Consider the following 17,864-nt stretch of genomic DNA (forward strand, 5'->3'; position numbering starts at 1 on the left):
GACACTGGGACACGGGATCAGGGTTGGAGGAAGATGCGAGCAGATCTGCTCTCGTAGTCTTGAAACTATATTAAGACCTCTTGTCGAAGAAACCGGTCCAGTTGGCGCGACGAGAAGATTTTGACAAGGCTTCGCCACGACATGGATGACCGAGAACCTCCGCAGACACATATCAGACCTCGCCGTCCAAAATCGGTCTTCCGAGCAGAGCTTGGACATGGACGAGGGAGGGGTGGATGAGATCTGGCTAGAAGAATACCGAGGTTGGAGCTGCCAGGCCTCCGAGAGGAGGTCCGGAAGGGAGGTTTCCGGATGCAGGGGAAGAGGACAGCCGATGTGAGAGGACGGCGGATTTGCGGCGGCGACCACCGACGGAAGCAGGTGTCCTGAACGGACGGCCGAATCCCTGTCCCTGCTCCACGGAGGTCCGACAAGTACCTTTTGGGGTAGACCCGGGTGATCCCTCCGTCGGTGGCGACAAATCTTGCCGTGACGCCCGGCCTGAAGAAAGAGCAGTGAGAACTTTAGAACGCGAGGCTTCCAAGATCGGGGAAGTGCTTTTAGGGGACCATCTGCGTCTCGTACGCTTAGGGCTCGGACGGTCACTTACTGGACTTCGTTGTCCTTCCAAACTTTGATCAGGTCCGAGGTGATGCCGGCGTCCAGGAGCAGCCGGTTCACCAGCTCCACGTTACCTGAGGACCACAGAAAGACGCGGCGCCTGCGTTCAACCTCGACATCTCGCCGATCGCCGTCACGCGAGGGTTTCTCGTCGGGGGGGGAACCGGATGGAAAGATAAACGGTCGTCCGGGTAACAGGTATCTCCAGGAATGTGTTGAATAAATGGACGGGGAGTATCGATACCCGACGAGGCGTGACTAATGGTGTGAGAAGAGAGGAGGTGGAACCGCAATAAATAAGAGAAAGAAAAACAGCGGAGGCCAGACGGAGAACACACGATACAAGAAATAGAGGAAAATTACCCAGGAAGTTGGAATATTTGGAAGTAAGACAGCGTTTCCTTGAATTTACAGCGCCTCTGAGCTGCGGTTCGCGGGTGACCCTCCTCCCGGGCCGTAGCGCCAGTTTCACTTTCTCCAATTTTAACGGGACTCCCCCCCGAAAAAGGCGTGCCTGAACGGCAGGACGCCGTCTCAGGTGCGACGGCGGGGTCGCGTTTCACTCGATCTGGATATCGGGTGTGACGGGCGACCACATGACGGGCATTACAGGCGATAAAGGTATTTTAACCCGCGCCGGCCACTTTGAACCCAGCGACAACCTCGCCTCAGCCCATTAACATCCAGGCTCGCCGACCTCCTTTATAACACCACACACATCAGAGAAAACAGCTGGTGTAACACTTTATACCCCCCCACCCCCCTCGGCTCCGCCCCCCCGCCCCGCAGTGGTTTTCATTAGGGATCCTTTATTGAAGGCAGCCCAGGAATCTCTAACGCACTCCTTCGCCACTGCAGTGGCTTAACCAAGCAAAGCGTGAAGCCAAAGCCCCCCGAGCCGCCGATGCGAGGGCCCCCCTATTAAAGTAGCGGCCAACGGCGGTGAGAGTCGTAATTCACCGGGATGTTTTACTGGACGGGTGGCGTTGAAACCCTTCAGGACGCCCGTCCGACTCCCCGAATCCCCGGGAATCGGCGGCGCTGACAGCGGAGACGGCGCATCTGCGCGAGGACGAGCGGGAGACGGCGGCCCGAGGTGTCGGTCAGGTGTTTGGGAGAAGGTCCGCCGCCGCGCCGGGGTCGCCGCTTTACGGCGGCGCTCGTTCCCCCGCTTTGACGTGTCCTGCTCTTTCTCACAAACACACGGTAATTGGACGAAGCCGAGCGGCTGTGGGCGGGGTGCGTAGTGTGTGTGTGTGTGTGTGTGTGTGTGTCACATCTGAAGCCGCCGTGCCTCACACATGTGCACTCAGGCGTGTGATGGTCAGACTTTCAGAGCTAGCATCAAATGGCCAACGCCAACGCGTTACAAAGCGTCGCCTGGTCGCGCTGCACGCCGAAGCCTTTTCCAGCCAGACCTGCGTTTCGCTCAGACCTCTGGGGAAAAAGGCTTTCTGCCGGCCGGCCTCCATTAAAATGTTCACCGCGTACCTCGACGCCCGGGCCAGATGGCCGGGGCTCGCGTACGTTTGCGCTCCGGGGCCAAATACCATAAAGTCTCGCTGCACTTTGAGATGTAAATATAAGCCCTCGGCGAGAACGTGGGTCGACTCGGCTTCTGAGAACGGATCCGGGTTTTCTTTTCCAAAGCCAAAGCTAATCGACGTTGGCATTTGCGGCTTTTCCTTTCTTTCTTTCCCAATACTCACACGGCGGGTTGTTGGGTGTCTTTCTATCGATGTAGTTGTTGAACTCCATGAGGTACTCCGTGTTGTTTTTGTCCGTGTCGGGAGGCTTCAGGTCCTTGCAGTAGGTCCTGCGGAGGAAACGGAATTAGCCGGCGCGCTAGCGCACGCTAAGAGGAAACCGGTACGCTAAAAAAAAAGCGCTAACTCAAACAAAGACCACGTGAGCTTACCTCGGCGCGATGAACGTGTAGCCGTACTCGTCGAACTTGTCCGCCAGGAGGCTTTCGGAAACTGACGGGAGTCGTAGAGGGTCGTTAGAACCCCGAAACGGGTTGCTATTCAAGAAGCTAATGCTAAGCTGGCGACGAATTTGGGTTTTCAAGGGACGGGATGAGCCGGGAAGAGAAGGCTCCTACAGGGACCACCGACTAAGATGAGGCTTCATCTGAAACGCTAATGTCACAGAAAGCTAATATCGGTGAGACTCCAAAATAACGGCGTCGGAAGTTGGGACAAAAACCGCGGAGCCGTGATGAGCGCCGGCGATATGCACCGGCGGTCCGAAACAATTCGGGGAGGAGCATGCGGGGCGGAAGACCGACGAGACTAGACTCGGGACATTGAAAGTAAAGAAAATAGTACTTGCCATCTTTCGCTGCAGAAAGTGAGCGAACAAGATTGTCGTCCCCGGGGAGGTAAAGACGAGAGGGAAAAGAGAGGAAGGGGGAAATAGGGAGGAGGAGAAGGAAAAAAAAAGACAGGGTGAAACCACGGGGGGTCGGGGGTCAAAGGTCACACAATATTTTATTCACAGAACAAGTCCTGAATAGAAATATTGGATTCCCTGGCAGAGACTTCTGGGCTTCTCGTGCGGTCGGGCCTCGCGGGACGCCGACGTGTTCGCGGCGTTCCCCGATCGTCGCCGCGGTGATGTATTCGCATCAGAATGAGGCGAAGACGTTAACCGCAGGCTCGCCGCGCATAACTCGGGAGTTTTTTTCGATGATGATGACGACGCCGCCGCATCGCGCGATAACCACAAAGTGTCTAGCCGGCGGCGACAACACCGGCTACTCCTCGTCCTCCTCGCCGCTCGCGATTGCAAAATAATGGCACCCACGTGGGTTGTTTCTTTTGATTCTGGCCTGTCTGGCAGATGATGGATGGCAGGGGGGACGGAGGAGGGATGAGTTCACGAGTGTTCTGCACTTTAACACGCCATGTTGTCATAGCAACTCATCGGTTCGAATCCCGGGAGGCGTGGCTTCATGGAACGCAGCGTCTCTCCTCACCGTTTCCAATATAAAAGCTATTTTTGTATTAGTCGGCTATTAGCATGTAACTGCTAGCGCTACCGGTATGAGTAGAAATGGCTGATCTATCAGCCTTCCGATAGATCAGGAACGCTGTCTAAACCATGGAAAGCGTCTTCCTCCACCAGTTACTGGCCGAAGACGTCTTTCTTTTGTGAGTAATTACATCAGATGATTGATCGAGTAGGAGTGCGGCTGAGCTGGCGGTTGATTTTAAGCATCACTCCATCGCGGGAACGTGTTACTAAGAAGGAGGGGGAACGACCGCCGCGGCTGCGTTTCATTAGGAGCCGTAAAATAAAAAGAGAAATACACCGACTCATGTTTTGGGTGCAGACTCACAGCTTTCCCCCCTTTGAGTAACACAAACATCCTGTCTTCCGGCCCCCCCGAACCACATCTGAAGGCCCGGCGGAGCAGGTGGGGGGGGTCGAATGCGTGCACGGACGCCCTGTGTGGGCACCTCTTGCAAACCCCCCGCCCCGATTTTGGTCGCGAACGGAGTTGTCGCCGTCGATGGCGGGCGGCGGCGTGAGGGAAAACAGATCGCGGGAAATAAAAACAACACGCCTCGGAGAAGCCACGGTCTGGAAGTCATTGCCGGGGACGTCGCTGAGATGTTGTCAGAGCCAGGAGGGAAAATACTTGCCTAAAAATGCTGAAGCGGGTCCGACACGGCGGCGGGGGGGGGAGGAGGAGGAGGACGGTCGGAGGAGGACAGGTAGGGAACGTCGAGGAAGGGGTGGAAAAGAGGGGAAGGGAAAGAAGCCAATATTTTATTCAAACTGACATTGAATAAGAATATTGTGTCGGCGGTAAAGAGAGAAACATGATTTAAAGCGGGATATATATCTCCTGTGTGTGTTTTGCTTTCGGGATATTTACGATTCCTGAGACAGAAGTGGGAGCCGCTGGCGGAGGAGAGGAAACGCCCGATCGCCCGCCTTCCCACTTCACCTTCTCATCGAGCTCTGACCTCCTTCGACCCGCCGCCTCGTCGGCATAGACCTGTTTTCTGTTTTGGTGACGACCGAAACACATCTGCTGGGATTCTGGACCGACGGGAGGTTTGTCTGTGTGTGTGTGTGTGTGTGTGTGTGTGTGTGAGAGGTCAGGCCAGATTCACACTCGCTAGATCTGAAACGACGTCAACTAAGTTCATTTTGTTTTTGAACTCAAAAATGTGACGAATAGTTCTCTTGAATGCTTCCCTTCTAATATTTCCCTGCTGTTTCTCTTTCTGGGAGGTTATTTTCATGCTGATTCCGGATCATTCCAGAATATATTTACCAATTTTTTTCTAGTTCATTTGAGCCAGACTGCTGAAATACCTCCTCGTTAACTCTTAGCCCACATCGAGTCAACCGGTTTCTTCGGGAAAATGTTCCTCCTATTGTCAAAGGTTCTTCAGGTCTATGATTCATTTTTGTTGTTGAGTCTTCTGTACATCCTGTACATCTCAGGGAGCTAGCGGATGTGTAGCAAAACATAGCAAACGTAGCAGGGCCATTGGACGCCCTGTGGGGGGTCAAGGGTCAACCCACCCTGTTGCGCGGCTTGACCCGGAGAAGCACTCAGGTAGAACCTGGTAGATGACCGCCATGGTTTTACCGCCATATTTTTTACCGTTAGCCTGTTAGCCTGTTAGCCAGTTAGCCTAAACGCTGCACCGCCCTCTAGTAGACATAAACGCTGATAAACATTTTAGACCTACAAATCTACAACACGGCATCGGTTATACGATATCTTGACATACCACCACCAGCAGCAGCGAGGCTTTCCACGCAGCACCGTGATAAAAAGATGAATTATCTGTGTCAAACAAGCAGAAAAGCTCCTCTCCAATTGATGTGAATAATTTCCCAAAGTCAAAACCGGCCGAGCGGATGATAGAAGATCCCCCGAGATCAGGAGCTGCGCTTCTGAGTGCAGACAGATGGCTGCGAGTAGCGGCGTAAGCCGGTGTCTTAACGCTAGCTGGCTCGAGGGACCACGACGACGATCACACATGGGGGGGGGGGGGGGGGGCGGGGCTCCACCCGGCACCCCGAAAACGACCCCTGCAAATGAACCGATGAATCGTGCGATTTCGACGCGACTCGTCACGCTGTCTGGCGGTTAGAACTTTGAGCGGCACCGCAAGTGTGGGTACATGTCGAAGAGCGAAAAACGCATGTGTGTATGAAGACGCCGTAAGTGGTGGATGGTAGCCATTAGCTAATGCTAAGTGCTGATGTTCCCACTCCTGGCCGTGCATTCGCGAGCTAAATATGGAAAAATCCAAAGAGGGCACAAAGCGATTCAGCTGATTTACAGCCGGCACTTACATTTGGCCTGGGTGATGGTGTCGCCGATATTGGCCCGGATGTAATGCGAACTGTATTCAGGTAGAACCAGGGCCAGGCTGGGGAAGGACACAAACACACACACTCAGACATCTTGGTGTTTTCCGTTCTCTGCCACGTTCCCGTTGTTTACGTGTCATGTTTTTCCAGGGCTGTAACCTCGATGTGTTGGTCTGGATTCATTCGTTACAGAAAATGACGACGCTGGATGAGGGGAAACTTTCATTTAAGACATTTCTGGATGGAAGAATGAACAGAAATGCTGTTCTTTGCACTTTGGAGCTAGCAGGCGGGTCGGTAATGTTAGCGTTGTATGAGCGTGCAGGTCGATAATGCTAACTTTGTACTCGAGCACAGGTCGGTGATCTTAGCTTTACAGGAGCGTGTAGGTTGATGATGTTAGCTTTGGACTAGCATGCAGGTCGATAGTGCTAACTCTGTACTAGAGCACAGGTCTGCAGTGTTAGCTTCGTACGAGCATTGAGCTTGGTGAAGATAGCTTTGCTCGAGTGCGCAGGGCAGTGATGCTAACTTTTTACGAATTAAAAGGTCGTAATGTTACCTTCGTATGAGTGTGAAGCTCAGTATTATTAGCTTTATACGAGCATGAGCGCTCGGATCATTAATGCTAATTTTGTCGGTAAAGCCTCAAATGAATGACATTCATATAACTCATAATTTAGTCCCAACTATCGCCTCTTTCCAGAACCAAATTCTTCTCCCAGTCCAGTCAGACATACTCGGAAGTGCTCTTCCTCCACCCGTCAAAAAGTCATTGTCTTCGCAAATAAGTTTCAGGCGAGCACCCGCAGCGAAGCCCTCAGCAACCCCTGCATTCGTTTCTACAACAAAACATCTACTTGGAAGCTTTTGGCGCCTAAATCAGGTCAAATCATGTTTGAGCGGTCGAGACGTTTCACACAAATCTCCGTTTTGCAATCTGAAAACGTCTGCCTATAAAAGTGCATCTGGAACTCCTCTCTTTCTGCGGACTCCCGGACGATCCGGTGTCGCCGGACGAGCGAGTAATTACCTGTAATCGGAGCCTTTCACCGATGTGAAGGTGTAGGTCCTCTGACTCAGGTCGATGTAACGCTTTGGGGGACAACAGTGGAGTGAGAGCAGCAGAGGTCCAAGTACAAGCCGCCGCTTAACGTCTGATCGATGCCGTGAAAACGATAAAATATAAAGTTACCTCGTCTTGAGATTTCACAAGTGTAGAAAATGTGTAATTCCCGGTTCGACCATCAATCATTTCCCTCCTTATCTATAATGGAGAACAGAACCGAGCTATGTTTAGACCCGGGGAGTTGCTGGGTGGGTCGGGGGGGTTCGGGAGAGGACGCTTCCACAGACCTCCACTTTGATCTCGTTCTCAATCTCCGCGTCCAGGAAGTCCAGCGTGACGGGTTCGTGAAACTCGGCGGTCTTTAAAAGAAAACACAGGAGGGAAATTTACGCAAACAGCAGATTCCGGTCCTCGAAGATCGACCGAGAACTCGGACGACTCTTTGGCAGAAACGGCGGTCCCGCGACCAAATGATACCGGCGCCACGGTATGACTGGCTAATCTAGCACATAAAGCTAAAAACGCTGCTAACAAACATGGCAGCCGGACACGTAATAGGTAAAACACTGAGACTCCCCGCAGAAAGGCTTGGAAACCCAACCGGGGACCTTCTGGCTGAGAAGCAGCGGTAAAAAGCGCTGCACCGCCGTGCCGACGGACTTGCCGAACTCATCAAACCCGCTTCCCATTACGAGTCCTACCGGTGGCTGGAGGTTCGGGTGGAGCAGCACGTATCCGTTCGGATCAATAGCGAAGTAATAGCCATTCGGTCCGAACTGCAGGAGACAGAAAATCGTCTTTCGGTAAGAATACAAGTGGAGGAGCCCGGGTCCGACGGTTTTTGGTTTTGTTTTGTTCTTACGGTGAAGCGGGGAGTCATTCTCTTGATATCTTCCAGGGAGACGTCGATGGCCATGACACCCAGGATGAGCGGGTTCTGAGATTTCTGATGGAAAAGTCAGAAAAAGTCAAAAAACATCGTTCCCTGAAGGCATCAGCGTGACATAATAACGAATTGTGTTGCTCTTTCTTAATGAGGCGACTCCCTGTCTGCACTTTAGCGAATCAAAATCTGGAAAGCCTCATGGCTCAAAGCGCAACGTGCCGCCATGAGTCACGGGCGAGGCATTTCCAGCCTTGTTTTCCAGTGGTTGCAGAAGCAACCTTCCATTCTCTTGGGGGACGACAATAAACTCATCTTGAAGCGCTTAGCTACTGCATCGGCTCGTCCGGCTCTCTGATCTGCAGATTTGATCCCTTTTTTGATTTCTGCTCTTTGGCGTCCAAGGCTGCCTTCCCGCGGAGGCATGTGGCGGAGCTTTGAGGAAGAACTCCCCCCCCCCAAAAAAACGCCGGGGCTAAAGATGGATGAAGGGCATTCATACCGGGTGTTTATTTGTATTAATATACTTTGTGATCGGATGTCGGGAAGCACATGAAATATCCCACGGGGTAAAAATGTCCAGCTAAAACAAGATGGATGCAAACAAGGACAACGTTGTGAAGGGAATGCGGCAGAGAAAGGCTTTAAGAATAGAGTTCGAAGATCTGCCAAGTTCAAATTGGTTCCAGGAAGTAGCCTCCTCCTGAGGAACCTTCTAGTTCTGCACAGGCAGTGAAGGAACAACGGTAGGTCCTGGTGTGAGGAGCACCTGAGGCTCCACAAGGAGAGGAACTTCCACCTCCACTGACACCGTGAAGGTGGAAGCTGCCACGGCGTTCATGGAATAGTAACCACGGACTAAAAGACGGTCCAAGTGTTTTTAATCTTCTCCCTACATTGTGAAGAACCCCATTAGCCGTTTGCTAACTCTGCGCTGAATCTGGTCCAACATGTAGATGTTCCTCAGCGAGCCTTGCAGACCCTTCTTTGGCGTAGAAGACAGAAGGGCTTGGACCTCTTTGTCGCTCCATTTCACGCTGCTTCTCTTGGTTACTAGTCACCAGTGACCAGGATAGCTTTCAAAAATGGGCACTGCTCATGAGGTCCCCTCATCACCAATGAGTTCCTGTGGAACCATCCAAGGTCCTGAAAAGGCTCCCGGAACTGTAAAAACCTCCTACGGTGTGAGAGTGGCTGAAGCTACTGTATTTGAGGCGAACATGGAGACACGGAGCCTCGGACACGTCTCAGATTGTGAGGAGACTACGCCTGAACAGTGCGAGACCTGAAACATTAGGAGCGGACGGAACAGCGCTGGCGTCGAAAAATCCTATCGATCGAATCGATCGGACCGATGGGGTTTATCTAAACATCACTGAAAGTAGCACGGAAAGGAAACGAGTCGCCCGATGAGAAGGTACCGACTCCCTCGTCATCAGATAAGAGACAAGGGGGGGGTCGGCTTGAGACCCCAAAACCCAAGACCACTTCTTGCTTGGACCCTCGGGTGTCGGGTGACCATCCGGGGAGGGGTTTATGGGATGTGCAAACCGGTTTGAAAACCGGAATAAGCTCGGGATCGCGTTTTACGTGTCGGCATAAACTCCACGGCACTGAACTCTGACCGTCTCCGCTGCTTCACTGAAGTATTTCTGAGAAGACTCTTCACTGTGTTGACGTAAGAAGCCCGGAGTCCCATCTGGCCCCGAGCCGGTCCTTCAACAACGTGAAGGAGAACAACGGAGGACTTACCTTGGAGCCTGTGTGTGTCTTGTTGAAGACGGGTAGAGTTCCCGTGATCACGAGTCCGAGTTCCTGGAAGTTAGAAGTGACGTTCAACACAGTTTTCAGGAGGTCCGATAAATAACCGTAACTCGATATGTAACAAAACAGGTTTGATATCAGGAGAACGCAGCGGTCTGATAATCGTCACGGGGGAGGACGCTTGTTTTTCTTCCCCCTGCCTCGTTTCTGACGAGATGCAGACGCGTCCGACGATCGTGGGGTCGCTGGGTCGCACGACATCGACACAACCTTATCAGTTAATGGATGGCGCCGACAACGAGCGCAAGTGTTGCGCTATCGCCTGAGAGTACGTGTGAGGAGAAGTTCAAGGGGGAGTCGTTGTCTAAAGACGTTTTAAATGCAAGACACCGCGTTATCTCCCAAATCGTGCGACTCGTACGCTGGTCCAAACACACCAGTGCATCCTGGTAGACGTTCGTCCACTGGACCTGCTGGGCCTTTCGGTCGGCTTTCACCATCGGCCTGCCCAACACGTCCAAGTACTCCTGCGGAGGGGAAGGTGCGCGTTAGCCACGCCGCCACCGGGAGGCGCAAATGGTCAAGCTAGCACAGTTCGGGGTGCGAAGGGTCCGTGGTCGATTGGACCCGTTTACCTGAGTGTTCAACCTGATGGCGCCGATAGATGGGATCTCGTAGTAGTAGCCTAAGATGGAGACAGTACAGGAGAGACACCCAATAAGATGAGGCCTGGCTTATCTCTTCTAGAGGAGGCCAGAAGCCACGAAAAGGAGGAGCGCCTCAAACCAGCACTTTGGATCTTTGGATCTCGACCGAGCGATGACGTTCTATTACTTATCAGCTATCGGTTCGAAATGATTGCGTTTAAATATGACGAAATTAGACATTTTTCCCCGGCTCTTGCGTGGATTCTTAAGTACCGGCCATGGAGTTATGGAGGTCACAGCGACCTTGATGTTTGGCAAAAAAAAAAATCTGGAATCGCATGAGCGCTCGGTGGAATGAAAACTCGCAGCTTTCCAGAAGATACAGCATCTGCAAGGTGAGGCTGGAACCCGGATCTCCGTGACCTCCACTTAAAATAATTAGTTCATTGTTGTTGCAGACAGCGGACAGATGGATATCACAAGTGGAAACCACCAGGGGCTTCGGCTCACGCTCCTGCAGAGGCGTGAAGATATCAATCGTCTACGTATTTTCAGACTTCTGCGAGGATACCAATCAGAAATCTGTCAACTTTCTTCTTCCTCTCCATTGGGCTGCTCCCTCCAGGAGCAGCAGCCAATCATCTGCCTCCATCTAACCCTCGTCTTCTCTCACACCAACTAACTTCCTGTCCTCTTTCCCTCCATCCATAGATCTCCTCCCTGGTCTTCCTCTCTGGCTCCTTGCTGGAAACTCCAACCTCAGCATTCCTCTCCAAATGTAGACATCGTTCTTCACGTACCCTTGTTGGTGCAGGCCATCCACTGTATGGGTCCTTTGTCGTAGTTGTGTTGACCCACTGAAAACGTGAATATGCGCACCTGTGAGGAGGAGGACGGACGGTTGAAAACAGATCTTTGTTGGTTTTTGGAAAAATTTCAAAGCGACATCGGACGCACCGCCTGTTTGGGGTTGTATTTCTCAAAAATCTGCTCGGCGCGTTCCTCTCCTCCATCGGTGAAGAGCATGATGATCTTGTTACAGTTGGCCCTGGAGACGTTCACCTGACCGCCGGACCAGAAGAAAAACAAACAGCACAACCCAACCGACTTAGACCGCACAATGTTCGGAACGGGACGATCAAATTCTTGTCGTGGCGACCGCACTTGAATTTCTTCACTTGAAGACGTTTCTTTGGAATACCATCATTTCTGGACTATTGAGCCCACCTGAACAGAAGCCGCAACGGCTAAAAAGAAGTACTGTAATTTCCGGACTATTGGGCGCACCTCAATATAAGCCGCACCTGCTAGCCGATCGCTATCTCGGGCTTCCTCCTAAAACTGTCAAAGTCGTCTTTTTCGGTGTCGGAGTTGACTCGGAATTTCCCGGTCATTTCATCGGTCCGATGTGACGAGGATAAACGTTTTAGCGGCGTGAAGCTCGTTAGCGTCCCCCGCCCAAAAAAGTCCATATATTAGCCGCATCGTTGTTTACGTGAAAAAAGTCGCGGCTTATCGTCCGGAAATTACGGTACAAACCGGTAACATCCGCAAATACGTGCTGGAAATGCTTCTTTTCCGAACAGTGTCTGGAACACGGCTGATGAAAAAGACGACTAATAAATAAGACAAAGAACAGTGTCGGTCCTCCCCCAGCTGATGTCTATCTCGGTCTTCCTCCCGCGCACTAAAACCGTTTGGTGTCGGAATTGAACGGCCTCAGAATTTCAAGGCGACGTTAGCGGTCCGAAGAGACGAGGCTAAATGTTAGCCCCCCCAAAAAATCCATAAATGAACCGAGTTGTTGTTGAAAAGTAGCGTCTCGTAGCCCAGAAATGACGGCATATGATATTGTTAAACTCCCCACAGGTCATCAGAGGTAAAGGGCTGAAGCGTCTTCAAGTGAAGAAATTCAAGTCCGAAGAAGATTTGGACAAGAATTCACCGCGACCCGGATGAGCGAGAACCTCCGCGGAGCTCGGAGCGTTTTCTGCACCGAGAATCCCCAGGGTGCGATGCGGCGATCTGCCACAAGAGGTCGACACACACTCACTTTTTGAGTGTGTGTCGGGCCGCGCGTCGGCGTCTCGAATGGAAATTGGAGTTTACAAGAGAGGAATGGCAGTTTCGTAACGGCTGTTTTTCTTCCCTCTTACCTGGGCGAGCTGCTCGAAGGCCAGCTCAAAGCCTTCTTGGTAGTTGGTGGTCCCCTTGGCGGTGATGTTGAGCACGGCCAGCATCAGAAGCCTCTTGTTCCTGACGTTGGCCTGCACCAGGTTCCCAAAGCACGCCGCATGCGTGGCTTTGTCATTAAACTAGAGGGAACAGGGAAGGAGGGATGACGGGAAGCGGAGGAGAGGCACTTGCACATATTTGTTTTTATTGTTTTTTTTTTTTTTTTTTTTAAATATGTGACTGGATTTCCCTTGGTTTCAGCTTCATGCAGTGTCCCTCTTCAACGTGCACACTGATTTAACGGCAGGGAGGGGGTCGGAGTCGAATCTCGGAACAGTAGACGGATCGCTTTTAGTGACACATCGATAACAAACCGGGCTTTCTGTTATTTTAAATGTGTCACGTGTGAAGATGAATCAATACTCAGTGAAACCTGCACCGACCCAGGGAGGCTTCGGGGGCGGAAGGAAGGAAGGAAGGAAGGAAGGAAGGAAGGAAGGAAGGGAGGAGGGAAAGGTGGAAAGGAGGAAGAGGAAGGGTTTCGACAGCGGCGACGTAAGAAGGTCAAACAAACAAACAAACAAACAAACAAACAAAACAAAAAGCAAAGAGCCGGGTTATGGAGTGTTTACGCCGGAGAGCAGCCATTACAGCAGCACAACCCTGTGAGCGGAGAGGAATCACAGCAGCGTTAGCGGGTATGTTAGCACGGAGGAGCAGATGGAACACACACACACACACACACACACACCAGCTGAAAACATAAACATGTACACACACACCTATCGAGTGCTCAGACGTGGCTCATTAATGCTAACATCTGTTTTAGCCTCGACTGCACCATTTTTCAATCAGGATCAAGTTCAAGCATAAACACACACGCACACACACACACACACACACACACACACACACACACACACACAAAAATCTGCTCCAGAAGAGTAAATGAGTAAATGTTTGATATTTCCCAAATATTTGACTCCAGGTGAATGAGTGTTGTGTGGACACACACACACACACACACACACACACACACACACACACACACACACACACACGCACACAGACTGAAAAATCTGCTCCAGAAGAGTAAATGTTTGATATTTCCCAAATATTTGACTCCAGATGAATGGGTGTTGTGTGGACACACACACACACACACACACACACACACACACACACACACACACACACACACACACAATACACACACAGTGAAAAATCTGCTCCAGAGGAGTAAATGAGTAAATGTTTGATATTTCCCAAAAATTTGACTCCAGGTGAATGAGTGTTGTGTGGACACACACACACACACACACACACACACACACACACACACACACACACACACACACACACCAAAAAATCTACTCTAGACGAGCAAATGTTTGATATTTCCCAAATATTTGACTCCAGATGGATGGGTGTTGTGTGGACACACACACACACACACACACACACACACACACACACACACACACTGAGCTTTTTGGACAGCATTGCTACGGACAGGGCCTGGGTGGAGATGTTCCCCTGGACCTCCCGTCCCTGGTCTGGGGTTGGACCAAACTTGTCCCTTCATTTCTGCGTGTCTTGGTTTCCATGGTTGGGAAAGCAGAGGATGCAGAGAAGAAGAAGGTACCAGGTCATCTTCTTCTTGAAGATCCTTGGGATTTATTGATTTATTCAGGATGCAGCAGAACACCAGGAGCGACCTGAGCGTCCTCCACCCCCAGGATTGTCGGTCCAACAAACATCATCCAGCTTCTTGTCAAGTGAAGAAAATCAAGTCCAGTTGCCACGACAAGAAGATCTGGACAAGAATTCCCCGTCATGAGCGAGAACGTCCAGCTGGACTGATCCTGGGCTCCCCCTGCTGGCGTGGTGACCGCTATCTTCTCTGAACCTCGAGCGTTCCGAGCCGGCGTTGGGAACGACGGCGAGGGCGTTTTCTGAGGATCTCCCAGAGAAGGAGGAACACGAGGAACAGATGGATGAAACAGACGGATCGGTGGATCTAAAGAACGCGCCGGGTCGTCACAAATGGATACGGGTGACGAAGAACGTTTCGTTCCAACTTCTTTCTTCTCGCCCACCGCCGTGACTTCACGGCGAGCGCCGAAGGACGGCTGCCGCTCATTAGGGTCCCGCCGAGCGCCAGGATTCATCCCACAGATGCACAACGTCCAAAGCATTAACCAATTAATTCTGTTTCCAATGAGCATCTTTGAGGAAGATCTTCTACGGAGAAGACAGAAGCTCCGCTAAAGCTTTGGACCGCATGTAGCCGGCGACGCTAAACCTGCACCAAACTGAATGTCCGGTCTCACTGTAGAAACATCTGGAGGACGATCAACAGAAACAGGATCCACCTGAAAGGCTGTGGGTGATGATGTTCAGGAGACTCCTTTGTTTTAGATCTTTACTAAATTTTCAAAAATGTCAAAAAAAAGATATACATCTTTTTTTTTAACATTTTCATTAAGGCGTTTTTTTTTTCGTCAATTTATGAGGCAAAAAAAAAAAAATCAATCTATTTTGTATTTAAGGTGTAACATAAATGTATGGATCTTCTTTTCCTTTGGGCTTTTCCCTTCAGAGTCTCCACAGTGAATCCACCTTCTCCATCTAACCCTGGACCCTCTGGATCCACCTCTCTCACGACGTCCATCCATCTTCTCTTTGGTCTTCTAAACCTCCAGCATCCGTCTACCAATGTATTCCCTCTCCCTGTTCAGTCCATGACCCAACCATCTCTGACCTTCTTTTCCAAACATCTAACAGGTGCCGTCATTCTGATGGACTCATCCCTGATCCTCTCCATCCTGGACACTCCCAAAGAGAACCTCAGCATCTTCATCTTCATCAGAAGAAGCTGGCGGGTGATTCTAGCTTTAAATACTGTTAGGACCTGCCAGCTCACAGTCTGGATTTAAAAGACATGTTTTCCAGCGTATGACATCTCCAGAGGAGAAGCAGCAGCAGAAGAAGCAGAGAGCGGACGTCCATCCAGTCTGCAGTCTAACGTGCAGGTCTTAGGCTTGGATTTGAAAGTGCGCAGCACGTCGACCAGATTTAGATCCTAAGCTTCGCAGCATCAGAAATGAAGAGCTCCGCTTCGCGACGAATAAGAACCTCGGTTTCTCCTCCGACTCCACGCCGCTGGAGGCATCTGGACGGATCTGAGTCAAATCGCCACGGGGGTGGAGGAGCTTTTAATGCCATGACAGGACGACTTGGTGCACTTTTGGAGGATCTAAAAGCCCAGCCATGGAGCAGACGTGAAGGAGCAAGCGCAGACAAACGGATGGTTCAATCCCAAATTTGCATTCGCTGCGATTGACCCGATCACACGCAGTCGGTGTGCTCGCATCGACCGACCGACTGAAGTACCTCTGTCAGCCTTGCGGAGTATTTCGCCACTTCCTTGGCCGTCGAAGTCCACAGGTTTAGGCAGCTTACATACATTGTTATTGCGAAGCCCAGGAACTCCTTGTTGGTTGCCTGGCAACAGCAGAAAGACGACCCCCCCCCCTCCCCCTGCCGGCTTTGACGGCCCTGAGTGGTTGCGGTGAAGCATACAAGTCCAGTCCAACGTCGGGAGTCTCGTGAAGTGTCATCTGCATTTCTTCCAAATGGAAAAAAGTCCTCCGAATGATGACGGATGAAGATTTCCGACCGCGGGACGGATTCCAATTGGCCCAGCGGGGGGGGGGGGGGGGGGGGGGGGGGGGGGGGGGGGGGGGGCTTCCGACGCCAATTTAGCACAGGGTCATGAAGAGGGCGCGTATCCGTTCATCACACTTGTGACATTTTTAGTTTCACTCAAGCCGTCTGGTGTGATTTAGCCCCGATGCACTTTATACATTCTCATCTATACCCTAATGCACACACACACACACACACACACACATATATAGAAATGAGTCAGAGAAATGGGCCCACGAGCATGTATGTACGTACGCAGCTGCAATAAACATTAATCCATATTTGGTACATTGAGTCAGTCAAAAGGTCACCGCCATCTTTTTGACTCAAATTACAGACAAGCAGGGAATTTTTTTCTTCTTCAAATCTCATCAAGGCATCAAGGTTTACGCGACTCCTAACGTCGGTATTTCTCTGACGAGCCCGGCCGAACCAGGGGTGCGGAGATACTCACAGAGACGACGTTCACGTAGTCGTCGTCGGAGAGGGTCTCCAGCATTTTGTTGACGGACATTCTGATGAGTTTGAGGGTGAGGCCCGACACGCTGCCGCTCCTGAAAGGAAGCAAAGGCAGACGGCTAAAGATGGTGCGCCACTCTTTGCTTTTTCTGTGACATCTGATGCTTCTTGGTGCACCTTCAGCTCCAAATAACGGCCAAAGAAGAAGAAGAAGAGGAGGACGGTACTGACAAGGTGAAGGTGAAGCTACCACGACGTTCATGGAATATTAACCGTGGACCATCAGATGGCTACACCGTGTGAAGAACCCGTTAGCCGTTAGCCGCCAACTCTGCACTTATTCTGGCCAAAATGTAGATGTTCCTCTGCGAGCTCTGGAAACCCCTCTGAGGGGCAGCAGGCCTGAAGGGCTTGGACTTCTTCGTCACACAACATCTCTCGGCTTTTGTCCGAAGAAAACATCTGACCGGTGACCGCAATGGTTTTTAAAAATGGTGCTCCGTGATCTGCTAACAGGCGTAGCTTATGGATCCACCACCGGAGTTCCTATGGAAGTGTAAAAAGACCCTTCCCTGGAGTAGGAGCTAAGGTGGTTCCAGGAGCTGAGGTCCACGGCCCCCTGGTTCCTCTGCCGTCTGAATGCACCAAGAAACAACCTGGTCCTGAAAGGGTTCAAGGAGCTACAAAAAGTTCCTCCAGTGTGGAGCTTCACAATCCGCCCACCGACCCGTCGATACGGAAAACCTCTGCGACGTGGCCGTCTGACCGGATCACGCCGGCAGGTCATAGAAGTTCACTCGAGGCTTTGGTGCCACCTCGTTACCGAACCCCAACAGGACTCTGGGGTTTGAGCTGCTGATCCGACAGAAATGCATCTTTTGTTTGCCGTGTGGATTCCGGCTCGGTGATTTCGTCCGTCCTGACGTTTCTGCTTCCTCCGCATCTTTAACGCGAAGGCTTTGAGGGTCCAAAACGGCCCGTCAGCCTTTGTGATCGGCTCCGCTTCTGGCCATCGACTTGCAGAATCTGCATCTCTGAGCAGATGTTGTGTGAAAGCTGCGCGGACAGATGGCCCGATCGGAAGCCGGGACATCGTGGAAATCTTAATATGTATTTAACTTTCTCCTTTCAGGAGAAAGGATGCGGAGCGGACCGGACGCGCCTGGAGATCGACAAAAGCAAGCCATCT

At 51.4% G+C, this 17,864-nt stretch overlaps 1 protein-coding gene across 1 annotated transcript in view; it reads right to left on the reverse strand.

The window, feature by feature from the left end:
• Window positions 1–17,864, reverse strand: part of cacna2d1a (calcium channel, voltage-dependent, alpha 2/delta subunit 1a) — a 90,499-nt gene that overhangs the window by 11,131 nt on the left and 61,504 nt on the right. The window contains exons 10-26 of the mRNA XM_086146293.1: window positions 16,671–16,770; window positions 12,487–12,645; window positions 11,288–11,392; window positions 11,131–11,209; window positions 10,319–10,368; window positions 10,121–10,210; window positions 9,672–9,734; window positions 7,899–7,982; window positions 7,738–7,812; window positions 7,324–7,395; window positions 7,163–7,234; window positions 7,001–7,062; window positions 5,950–6,026; window positions 2,540–2,600; window positions 2,331–2,437; window positions 611–695; window positions 439–501 (exon numbers count right to left, since the gene is read on the reverse strand). Coding sequence (XP_086002419.1) covers window positions 439–501; window positions 611–695; window positions 2,331–2,437; window positions 2,540–2,600; window positions 5,950–6,026; window positions 7,001–7,062; window positions 7,163–7,234; window positions 7,324–7,395; window positions 7,738–7,812; window positions 7,899–7,982; window positions 9,672–9,734; window positions 10,121–10,210; window positions 10,319–10,368; window positions 11,131–11,209; window positions 11,288–11,392; window positions 12,487–12,645; window positions 16,671–16,770 — 1,404 coding nt within the window. The remainder of the gene's footprint in view (window positions 1–438; window positions 502–610; window positions 696–2,330; window positions 2,438–2,539; window positions 2,601–5,949; window positions 6,027–7,000; window positions 7,063–7,162; window positions 7,235–7,323; window positions 7,396–7,737; window positions 7,813–7,898; window positions 7,983–9,671; window positions 9,735–10,120; window positions 10,211–10,318; window positions 10,369–11,130; window positions 11,210–11,287; window positions 11,393–12,486; window positions 12,646–16,670; window positions 16,771–17,864) is intronic.

Source organism: Fistularia commersonii, chromosome 5 (assembly GCF_037954325.1).
Source record: "Fistularia commersonii isolate RoL2024-O1a breed Wild chromosome 5, RoL_Fcom_v1.0, whole genome shotgun sequence".
Classification (NCBI taxonomy): Eukaryota; Metazoa; Chordata; class Actinopteri; order Syngnathiformes; family Fistulariidae; genus Fistularia; species Fistularia commersonii.